The 12313-nt window shown below is 43.5% G+C and overlaps 1 protein-coding gene across 5 annotated transcripts in view; it reads right to left on the bottom strand.

The window, feature by feature from the left end:
* The window catches only part of Vps13d (vacuolar protein sorting 13 homolog D), a 221120-nt gene that overhangs the window by 130585 nt on the left and 78222 nt on the right, over positions 1-12313 (bottom strand). For all 5 annotated transcript variants that reach the window (XM_050153110.1, XM_050153115.1, XM_050153113.1 and 2 more), the window contains exons 36-39: positions 8282-8488; positions 6986-7075; positions 5115-5255; positions 3896-4018 (exon numbers count right to left, since the gene is read on the bottom strand). In XM_050153110.1, the coding sequence (XP_050009067.1) occupies positions 3896-4018; positions 5115-5255; positions 6986-7075; positions 8282-8488 (561 nt within the window). The remainder of the gene's footprint in view (positions 1-3895; positions 4019-5114; positions 5256-6985; positions 7076-8281; positions 8489-12313) is intronic.

Below are 12313 nucleotides of genomic sequence, written 5' to 3'. Positions count from 1 at the left end.
AAAAAAAAAAAAAAAGAGTTAAGAGGCTGCAGCAAGAGTTTTCCAAAGGATTAACAGTGCTATGTGCTCAGTCGAGGAGGAGCCTCCCTCCATGCAAGCAAGGAAAGCGCCTTCATTACAGTAGACAAGGGCCAAGACTGAAAATTTCCTTGTGCAAATCATGCTTTGAGAGAGCAGGTGGCAGATTGGCTTTGACCACTTTGAAATATAGGCTCAAGAAGTAGAAATCCATACAGAAAGCAATCTACACGCCTACTGCTGTGGGATTAGATGACATGGGAGAAACCATGCACAGGACCCCACATTTCATGTGCTGATCAGACCTAATGACAGAGGCTGAAACAACACAGAGAGCACATAAATCCCAGCACTGCATCAGCATCCAATTGTCTGTGTCCTTGCCTTTGGCACAATATCAAGAAAAAACTCCCAAATCCATCAAAGAGAACATTATTTCCTGATGGCCTCAAAAAATCTGCCTCCAGTGAGTGAATCTGATTTCTTCAGAGGCTGAGAAAGCCTTAAGCTCCTCACATTCAAGTTTACTATCGGACTAGCTGAGGAAATTCCTACCTCTCTGCTCATCTCTCCCAGGGTAATTGGCCATTCTAAGGAGTGCGATTTTTATGCTACATAGCAACTCGGCTATCAGAAAAGGCCTGCTTTGTGGATCATAATAAAAACACTGAAGCCCCATATCTGATGCTAGCTAGTAACAGAAGAGAAGGCAAATTCCTGTGCTGTCCACAAGAGTCTGTCACATTGGCAACAGGGGAATAGTGCTCAGTGTTTGCCTCAATGAGGAAGTCATCCTGGAAAGCTCAACAGTGGGGATTCAGAATGAATGAAGATATCAGGCCTCTCTCAAAGACCCACCTCAGCTGAGCCTTCTAAAACCAGAATACACTGGTCAAATGCCTTTCGGTTTATCTTTCCCTTTCTTTTGACAGGGTCTTGCTACATAGTCATGGCTAGCCTGGAACTTATGATCCTCCTGCCTCACCTCCCAAGTGCTGGGATTATGGATGTGGACCACCAAACCCAGCTCAAATGCCTTTTAAAATAAAACAAACATATCAAGACCCGTGATTTGGATTTATCACAAACGTACCGTCAGATGAACAGTACTATTAACACAAAGGAAGAAAGGCAGCTTGGTGATGTAAACGGTGGTTTCTTTCTGCTCTCGCTCTCCAGTCCATTCTCTTTCCTATCTCCTAAGTGCATAAATTCCTTTGTAAAGAACCGAGAGATTCTATCCAAGCAATTCATTGGGAAATACTTTGTTGGCTCTCTGACCAGTGATTACAGCTCCTACTTCACAGAACCCCCGCATCCCCATGAGAATACACGCTGGCTGAGGACTCTGTAGGCAAAGCCATGCGGCATTGCCTGCCAAAGGATGGCGTTCCTCCACCTCCTTCCTTTTCCTTGGAAGAGCCCTTCATGCCTTTCGCGTCTCTGTCACTGGAGGTCCGGAAAGAGACGGTGAAGAAGCAGATGTCACTCGCGACTGCAGCCACCCCATGATGAGGTGCTGCTGTGCTCCTCTGCTGCAGACATTCTTTCAGGCTACTGAACCAAAGTACTTAAAACTCATTGTAGCCCAATTCAGCTCCACTCAACAACACGCATGAAAAAAACAGTGTACAAATGGACATAGAAAGCAGTTCTTGAAACAAGCAAATGGCGCAGCCTCTGGCTGTACTGTACCTCGAGCATAGGTCTGGTACTCTAGGTTAGTCAGACTGGCTGTACTCCTAGTTCTAAGGTAGACAAGAGGGAGGCCTGGTAGACAGGAGAGACAAAGTTAGAGGGTAAGAACAGGTGCGGTGAGGAAGAATCACCTCCACAAACACGAGTTGAGAACATTACAAATGGCATGCATCATGCAATTGTGAGAGCGCCTTTCCTGACTGCTAGGAGCCAAGAACGTGCTTGGCAAAGGCAGCAATTTTCTGCAAGGCTTTGATGGTGCAGCTGTGTCAAGGCACACTGCCCTTTTGCTAATTAGGCAACAATGAATGCATTGAACATACCCTCAAAGAGAACAACAAGTCTTCGGGAAGGTTTTAATTTAAACCATGTTATGTGTTGGCCCAGAAAAGTCTAATCAGTATGGATTTTAAGGGAGATATGCCATTCCAGTTGGAAAAGTGCAGGAGCGACAGGGTGCTGGTCACTGGCCACCTCAAATACTCAAGCAAAAGTCAGTCTGGCCTCCAGATTCCAGCAATCCTTTCTCGGTTTATCTCACAGGACTAAGTTCCAACTGGACACACACCTCACAAAACACCTGTACTTCTCATAAACTGATCAATAGAGTCATGCTGCTGAGGTTCACCTAGCTGAGGTTCACCTACGGAATAAGCCCTTGTTGAAAGGCTCACAACCAGGGCAACACAAAGCAAGTGTGCTCTGCTCCCTGCTAGCTAGAAACATTGAAACAGCAGGGGGTTCCCAGTTCCTTAGGAGGAACTTCACACTGAGGTTACTCTGGGAGCCTGGTTTATGTCTGGTCTCAGTCAAAAACCTAACTTTGGGGAGAAATATGGCTAAAGTTCTCAAATAAGATCTGAAAATTAGTAGTCAGTTCAACACGGTTGAAAGCTACTAATTTGAAAGTCAGTGCTACACATGCTGCAGGAAGTCTCTTAGGCGGCTTCCAGGAAGACACAGGAAAAAGACATTTGGTGTTTAGGTGTATCAGTGTCAGGTGGCTAAAATAGTGTATCACACCAGCCTCAATAACCATAAAAATCAAGCTCTAATGTAGATAGGGCGATTTACTAACAACAGAAAGAGGAGAAAAGTGTAAGAAAGAGGGAGTGGGCCTTCCAGCGCATCAGGCCTTCCTGGAGTTGGCACTAACTGGATTGAGGTCACCAACTACAGAGCTCTCTTCAGAACCATGCTCTCTTGGACATACAAGGATTGCTTAGAGTCTTCTGGACAGGCAAGGTTGTTTTTTCACCACACAGATTGGGTTAGGGGAGCTGAAGCTTGGACTCAGAAGCAAAAGCCTGAGAAGAGAGAACAAGCCAAACCGAAGCTTTTGTCTTTCCTTCTAGAAACACGAGGCAGTCTGCTCGCACACCCCAGGAGAGGCAAACAGGCACAAATGCTTTCTATGCTAAGAAAGCCCATCTTCCCTGGACTGTTTGCAGACCAGATGGAATATTTACGTATTCATGAGCCATGTGAGGTCCCGCCAAGACTCTCCAAAGAAACCACACTGAAAGAGTTGGGGCTGAGCTGAATCTGGATGACAATGGCTTGTGGAACAAGCAGGACCTGTGGTGTCTGTCACCTCTCCCCAGCTCTGAGGCAAACAGAGCTCCATGCTGAGGTATTCATCAGGACCAAAAACATCATCAACAAAGAACACACTGAATCCTTCCTCAAGAGCCAGTATTCAACTCCTTTATGCACTATGAACAATACAAGCCCTTCTTTTAAAAAGGTTTTACCACTTGGGATCTTGCCCTCCCTCTTTCCAAGAATACATACAAACCCTCTAGCGCTAGCTTTAAATGTTTTTATAATACAGTTTTTAAAAATCCTGTCGACTGAAAAACCAATTGATTTTGCCCAACTGAAAATAAAGCAACCAACAGCGTGTCCTGACATGCTCTCCAGTGTCACTGGAAATCAAGAGTAAGGGTTTGCAGATCCCCTCTCCCCCATGTCACTGGAATTAGAGCCTGCAGTAATATTTCAGTAGTTTGTGCCAGAAAACCGTCTTTTCCAAGGACTAAAACCAACAACGGAGGCTAGTCAGAACTTCCTATGGAGTTCTCCACAGAGAACGAGCATTCTATATGAGTCTCTCGGTGAAGGACTGCTCTGTAGATTAACATTGATACAGACAGGCTTGTGCTTATAGAAACCTTACTTTGTCCAAAGCATGGCGGATCCACTGAGGAGCCCATCCAGTCTTCGGACTTGACTGACTCTGTTTCCTTGTCTTCTTTACAGTAATCTGCCAACCACGACTCCTTGGTACTGACATACTGATCTAAAAAGAATTTCATGAAGACATGAAGAGGGGAGATAAACAAGGTAAAAGGTTCATATCAAATTATTTCAATTCAGCAAAACAAGCTTTTACTAAGCACCTCCTTATATGCTGGGTCTATGCTAGAAGCTGAAAAGGCTAAACCCTGGAGATAGAATTCCACATGGAAAAGATGAAAGCCATCAGAAAAACCACCTCCATGAAGCCACCCATGATACAAAAGGGGCTAAAGCCATAGCAGAAATACAACGCTGTGGGACAGAAAGGGGCAAAAGTGGGTGGCGGGTGTATACCAAAGTCCAGGGAAGTCTTCCACAGGCAGACTCGTGCTTTGGTTCTTGAAAAGGTGAATAGAGACTCAATGAGACTGAGGACAGAGTCACTAGCAAAATTCTAAGACATTAAAGTAAATGGGACACTCGGAATACTGAGTGAATGCTGTATCTTCATTGCACACAGTGCAGAAGGGACAAGGCAGAAAAATCCAGATCTGCAGATGGACATTTCAGGGCCAAAGAAACTTTTAAGAAGGCATGCTATCGGCTTGGCAATTCTTTAAGCAAATCACTTTCAGAGTTAAGTCAGTGTGGCAGCTGATAGGAAACAGCACAGAGAATTAACTCATTCTGCTAAAGTCATACCTTAAAGAACTGCTCTGTACCAGGGTATGGCACTGGGTGCCTTTAATTACAGCCACTTTGGAGGCTAAGGCAGAAGGGTGATTTTGAGACTAGCTTAGGCTAGACTACAGAACCTTGTTTTAAAAGCAAACAAAAAATCCTCTGGGACTGAAAAAAGCAAATCTAAGCTCACTTCTAGGGTACTTTATGGAACCTACAGACAAGAATTATGAGGAGAAAGTTCACGGGGACACTTTGTGGTCCCTAAGCAGCCTCAGCTCTAGCTTGGCCATGGAGAGCATTAACATGGGGCCTCAACACTAGACACCAGATTAGGTTCACTAGGAGAGCAGCCATGATGAGGAAGTGATGCCAGGCACAGGGCCAAGCATTTGCCCACCTGGCATCCTTGTCTGCAGGCAAATGACTCGTGTTACAGAAAGATGTTAGCCTAGAGCAGGCACGGTTCCACTCACCAATCAGTACAGAAGTGATGTTGATATCCAGGCGGGGTTTGGCCTTGGCCTCCAGCTTTAGTCGTGGAGGATGGAGACGACTAGCTGCCTGTTGTTGCCAGGATACAGAGCACGGCCATGGCTCAATAAATGGCTCCCAGCCTAAAAGAATGCAGGAAATAAAACATCTGTTCAGCAGATATCAAGGGTTTATAGGAGAATACTGCTCATGAGTGCTTAGCAAGGACAGAATACAGCCTAATGGCTCCAATTCCATCTCACAAAGGAAAGAACCACCTTTGGCTACAGGTCACCCTACAGATGCCTGCTGTGCATGGAACATGCCTGGAAGAGCATCAACACTCCCCATCATGCTCTTCTCCAGGTGGCAGGAAGAAGGCAGGGAGGACACATGCTCTGTTTCATTAAAGCTAGGTGACCTCTTCCTCAACAGAGACAGGAAAAAGAGCCTCAGGCTTAGGTTAGAGAAGAAAAACAGTGGCTTTAGCTAAGAGCTCCTACATCCATCCACTGAACAAAGGCACATTTGGAGGCTCATTAGCTTAATTTTCTCAGGTTTTTGTTTTAATCTTAAAATGTGTCACATGTACAAAAGGAATTTAAACAAGATTATATATGTAATTATATATATACACACACACACAATTTAAAGGAAATACTACCACAAGCACTTGTGTAAATCATTTGAAATAGAAATAAAAAAATCAGGTTAGGCATGGCTGCATATACCTTTAATTCCTGAACTTGGGAAACAGAAGCAGACAGAGCTCTGATGAGTCTGAGGCCAGTTTAGTAAACATGGCGAGTTCTAAGACAGCCTGGGATAGGGAGAAAGAACCTGTCTTGAAAGAAAGAAAGAAAGAAAGAAAGAAAGAAAGAAAGAAAGAAAGAAAGGAAAGAAAGAGGGAGGGAGAAAGAAAGAGGAAAAAAGAAAAGAGGAGAGAAGAAAGAGAAAGAGAAGAAGAAAAGGGAGAAAGAACTAGAAAGCGACAAGTCCTGCAAAGTCTGGGTGCTAACTAACCCCCCTCTTTCCCGACAACCTTCTGTCACTCCCTGCAACCATCTACACGGACTGTTCTCTGCTTTCTTGTCTGTCTAATGCTTTTAGACTTTGTATTTCTTAAGAGTTGGTTGATTAGTCTATGAATAGATGGATATATAGATGAAATCCCATATGTATTCTTTTCAAGATTTCTTTGCCCCTTAAACACATTTGAGCGCAGTGTTACTGTGCTGGTGAAGCTGACTGAGATGGTTTTCTGCCAACGAGTAGCATTCCACCAATCTAATTCGCTCATTTTACTCCTGAAAGATGTTCGCTCAACTCTAGTCTCATCACTACTAGGAAGAATAGTACTATAAACACATCTGTCCATGTGTATTAATGCACAGACTTGAAAAGGGGCGTGCAGATCAGCTCTTAAGATGCTTGTGTTCACTGTCACTATATCATGAATACTTCCTAACTACACAAATTAGAATTCCTCTTCAGAAGCTATGGTTCGTTTGCACCCAAGTATGTGCCACACTCCACTTCTGCCTGGGTATTAAAAAATTGTATTTTGGATCAAATTCAGAAGAACTTCCATGAGTTCCAGGACAGCCTGACTTTAACTACAGAAGAAGACCTTGCCTCAAAAAAAAAAAAAAAAAAATACACAAAACCAAAGAAGCTCAACTCTTTAAAACTAGCTCCCTAGCCTTTGAAAGACTTATAAGTACAGTCATAACATATCAAACACACTTGTTGGTCTTTCTCAGTCTCAAATCACCCCACCCTTTTCCTCATGTCACATGTATACAGCAATAGGCCCTGGTAAACATTTTCACTTATTCTTTAAATCTTCTAATAACTTACACTTTACACTGACCTGACAGAGCACGGTTATAATAATCTCCAGAAAGGGTGAAGTGGGCATAGCCCTCAGGGCTAGTTCTTATGTGCTGAAGAAAATTCAGACCTGCAACAGAAGTAAATTTCACTACAAAGGCAAGAGCAAAGCTGCCCTCCACAGATGAGCTGCATTTCAGACATTAGCTGCAGCTCGTATTGACAGCCTCATGGGAGAGCACACATAATTACAGCATTCTGTCTGCCATGTAGGTTTGTGCATCTGTTTTCATGTTTTATACCCACTACATTCAAATATTAGTATTGTGCTGGAAAGATGGCTCAGTGGTTAGGAGCACTGGCTGCTGAGGAAGTTGAGTTCTATACTCAGCACCCACATGGCAGCTCACAACCATCTGTAACTTGAGTTCCAAGGAATCTGATAACCTTTTCTGCACCAGGTAGGCAGTGGTGCACATATATACTTGCATGTAAAACATTCAAATACATAAAAAATAGAAACATATATATCATTGTCTTAATTTGTGAGTTTTTGGCACTCCCTTAAGCACTGTACCTAAAATATGCTCTCACTCCCCCAAGCTCATCCCCAGCACACAGGTCAGGCCAAAGCCCTATATAAAGGTATTTCTCCCTGAATGCATGGAAAGAGGGCAGTGATAAGAGAACACTAGCTTAAGTAGATTTTAGTGTGTTTATTAATTCTTTGAGAATTTTATCTATTTTAATAATCTGTTGCCCAGTGTGCTCATATGCGGAAGAGGACCAGAAGAATGGACAAACAGAGCTCCTGAGGTGATGGAAATTTTATCAGTATCAATCTCTACTATTCCTGGGCTGCAGGACGAAGCCACACATGGGAAATAAAAAATTCTGGGAGATTCTTCCCCATATCCATACTTGAGTATGTCTTATTCTCCTCGACTAATACCTGACAGCCCACACCTATGCCCTTAAGCCTACACTAAAGTATTTTTACTAAGCATCAAGTCTGCTTTGTTTAAAAAAAAATCTGGTGGGGCATAGGGGCTCACACATTTTATCCCAGCACTTGGGAGGAGGCAGAGGCAGGTGGATCTCTGAGTTCAAGGTCAACCTGGCCTATAGGGGGAGTTCTGGGACAGCTGAGGCTAAACAGAGAAACTGTCTCAAAAGGAAAAAAAAATCTGAAAAACATGTTAAACAATTAAGTTTTATCTTAGTTACTGCACTATGAAGTAGAGGGGAACAAGAATACAAGGAAAACTTAAAAGGCAGGCCCTAGGAACTGAGCAACACTGGGCTGCTGGAGGTGCCCCAGGCTAGGCACACTCACGGGAGAAGGTAAGCTCGGCAAGGGGCACGTCGCAGTCCATGCAGTCATCAATGAAGCAGATGCATACACTCTCGGCCTTGACTTCTACTCCAGAGATTCGTGGAGCCGCCACGGCCCCCGGGTTGTCTCTACTGCTGGAAGCCAGGGACAGGGATTTCAGAGGTTCTGCATTCTTGAACAGCCAACTTGCTGCCTTCTTCAGCTGACCTTCAAGAAAATCAGAAGGTGAGCATCCCACCAATTTCCAAAGCTTTACAGAGACCTGGGGAGGGGGGTGCATATAATAAAAATCCTGCTCCTAAGCAAAGAGTAAGCTCCTGCTTGCCACACACCTTTTCCCCACGCTTTCCTGTTCTGACTCCCATCTGGTGCCATCGTGGACAGAGAGGGGGGTCGGGGGGATCAGATGGTATACAAGCATCATCTCTGCTCTAGTTCTGCACATACTGATAACTAACTGTCCTCAAATGTCTTCCTTTGTGCATAGTTTGTCATCTCAATCACAAACTCCCTGAGGGCAGAGAACAAAATGAAAAGCACACGTGTGTGTGTGTGTGTGTGTGTGTGTGTGTGTGTCCGCGTGTGTACATGTGTATATGTGTGTGTGTGTAAGAGAGAGAGAGTGGGGGGGAGAGAAAGGGAGGAAGAGAGGGAGAGGGATAGATACAGACAGACAGACAGACAGACAGACAGACAGACAGAGATAGGGAACTATTAGTACTGTATATAACAATATTCATAATAATAACAGTAACAACCAGAGTGCAAAACACCCTCTTGGTCCCAAGAAGGAAAAAGGAGGAATAGGAGAAAAGGAAGAAGACAGCAATGTCAGCACACACTCAGAATGTGAACAACACACCTGCTTGAGGGCCTGGGCTCTGGAGCAAGGACACCCAGCTCTAGACTGATTCTGCACTTTGCAGCTACTGAATCTTGAACAAGCTTTTTTGAGCTCTGGGCCTCACAGCACAAGAAGCAGTGGTTCTCAACCTGTGTGTCAAGACCCCTTTTGAGGTCAAAGAACCTTTCCCGGGGTCACCTAAGACCACTGGAAAACAGGTATTTACATTATGATTCATAACAGTAGCAAAATTATAGTTATGAAGTAGCAAAGAAAATAATTTTGTGGCTAGGGCCACCACAACATGAGGAACTGTATTTAAGGGTCACAGTCTTAGGAAGGGCGAGAAGCACCAACTTAGAAGAACACCAGGAAGAGGAAGTGAGCTCTCAGAGCAGAGCCCAGTAACTGGTCCTGCTCTACCAGCTGTTATTTCCACTTTGTTAGCAATGAGACTCAGTGGCTTTAGTTCAAAAACAAAGAAACCCAAAAGGTTCTTTTCTTTCATTTTGTTTTGTTCTGTTTTGTTTTTCTGTGTAGCTCTGTAGAACAGGCTGGCCACGAACTCACAGAAATCCACCTGCCTCTGCCTCCCAGGTGCTAGGGTTAAAGGCATGCACCACCAAGCCCATCTAGAAACCCAAAAGGGTCTTACAACGTAAGGGAAGATGTATTTGAATAGTTAAAGAATAAAAACCAGGGCTGGAGAGATGGCTCAGAGCTTAAGAGCACTGACTGCTCTTCCTGAGGTCCTGAGTTCAATTCCAGCAACCACATGGTGGCTCACAACCATCTGTAATGAGATCTGGTGCCCTCTCTGGCATGGAAATACACAGGCAGTAGGACCATTGCATACACAATAAATCTTAAAAAGTAAAAATAAAAAATAAAAGCCATAGGACAATTAGACGTGACAAGGTATGAAGTTAAATCAAGAAGCAATAATGACTGAGTGGAAACAAAACTGAGGAAGACAAACAGCTAGCCCACCTTCACTGCTTTCAGGGGTCAAGGTGCTTCAGGTGATGTGATGAGCATCCACACACAGCTGGCTGCTGTGTGACTGGGGTAGAATGTCCTTTATGGGAAGGAAGAGTTGTAACAACACCACGGGTATGTACATATGTGGGTATGTGCACAGCCTTGTTAGTCAGTGTGAGTGGGCACAGAAAATGTGGTCCACGTGCACAATGCAGTGATTCAGCCACAGAGAAGAATGAGATGATGTGGCTTGAGGGAAAATGAACACAACTGGACACCATCGTATGAAGCAAAATAACTCAAGCTCAGAAAGACAAGAGTCACAAGATTTCTCTCCTTTGTGGACCAGATTCCATTTAGAAACATAAAACCACAAATCCTATTTGCAATATCACAGTCCCCACCACTTATGCATGAGATCCAAGGCCAGAGGGATGCTACAAGCACAGAACGCCAAACTCTGTAACTCAGCACCTTTCCCAGTCACTGGTATTCACTGTGATTAAAGATTTTGGCAAAATTAGCACAATTTGCTAAGTGGTATACACCTTTAATCCCAGCTCTTGGGAGGCAGAGACAGGTGGATCTCTGTGAATTTGAGTACAGTCTGGTCTACAAAGAAAGTTCCAGGACAGCCAGGGCTACACAGAGAAATCCTGTCTCAAAAAACCAAAACAAACAAACAAACAAACAAACAAATAAAAAACCCGAGCACAATTTTCCTTTGCAATTTATAGGCAGAAAGAAAGATTTCTCTGCCTACAGATCTCAGCAGCCTCAGCACAGGGCTTTTCTGGATATTTTTTTTCCTTGCTAAAAAAAGTTTGCCTTGTTTTTTTGTTTTTGTTTTTGTTTTTTTTAGATTTATTTAATTATGTATACAGTATTCTTCTGTCTGCATGTATGCCTGCAGGCCAGAAGAGGGCACCAGATCTCATTACAGATGGTTGTGGTTGTTGAGAATTGAACTCAGGACCTTTGGAAGAGCAGGCAATGCTCTTAACCACTGAGCCATCTCTCCAGCCCCTGTTTGCCTTGTCTTAAAGGAAGCAGTTTGCAGCTTTTCTGGGCACCTCTGAACCCCAGAGCACCACTCCTCCACTCTTGGCCCTTTGTTAAGTTATATAAGGATTTCGCAAACACAAGCACAGGGGTCACTGCTGAGTGAGCAGCACACAGAGTATGGATACATTAGCCAAAGGACAACTCATGTCCTGGACAGGACAGATATAGGCTTCACCATACTTCTCAGAATGGCTTGAGACTTGAAACTCATAAATAATTTGTAGGCTTTTCCATTTAACTTTTTCAGACCATGGCTAAGCTCAAATTATGGAAACCATGGAATAAGAAGACCACAGTTTAAAAGGAGGCTATCATGCAACCTATCAATAAACAAAATGTAGTGTGGGCCAGGGGTATAGCTTAGTGGTAGAGCACTTGCCTAGAATGTACAAGGCCTTAGACTGAATCTCCAGTACCTCAGAAAGAAAAAGGAACTCTCTCTCTCTCTCTCTCTCTCTCTCTCTCTCTCTCTCTCTCTCTCTCTCTATCTGTGTGTGTGTGTGTGTGTCTCTGTGTGTGTGTGTGTCTGTGTCCATCCTCATACCTATATACATATAACACCTAAAAAAAAAAGGTAGAGAAACCAAAGAAAGTGTAAAGGCTGGAAGGGAAAACAACTTTGACTGTATTGCTTTTTCTTAAGAGTAATAAAAGGTTGTTTCCTAATTTTACGAGAATTCGCCACATTGATATCCAAAGAAGCTGTACCAGCTTGCATTCCCACCAACAATGCAGAAGTGTTCCCTTTTCCTCACAACCTCTCCAGCATAGGTTTTCATCAATGTTTTTGATCTTGGCTATTTTTACAGGTATAAAATGAAATCTCAGAATTGTTTTGATTTGCATTTCTCTGATGACTAAGGATGTTGAACATTTCCTTAAGTGTCTTTCAGCCATTTCCTCTGTTGAGAGTTCTGTTTAGGTCTGTACTCCATTTTTTTACTGGATTATTTGTTCTTTGGATGACCAATTTCTTGAGTTCTTTGTATACTTTGGAGATCAGACCTCTGTCTGATGTGGGGTTAGTGAAGATCTTTTCCCATTCTGTAGGCTGTTGTTTTGTCTTGTTGACTGTGTCCTTTGCTTTACAGAAGCTTTTCAGTTTCAGCAAGTCCCATTTATTAATTGTTTCTCTCTGTGTC

Source organism: Alexandromys fortis, unplaced genomic scaffold, assembly GCF_014885135.2.
Source record: "Alexandromys fortis isolate MF-2015 unplaced genomic scaffold, M_Fortis_MF-2015_v1.1 scaffold_88, whole genome shotgun sequence".
NCBI classification, from domain to species: Eukaryota; Metazoa; Chordata; class Mammalia; order Rodentia; family Cricetidae; genus Alexandromys; species Alexandromys fortis.
Note: the sequence above shows the minus strand (reverse complement) of the source record. Positions and strands in the feature narration are given on the sequence as shown.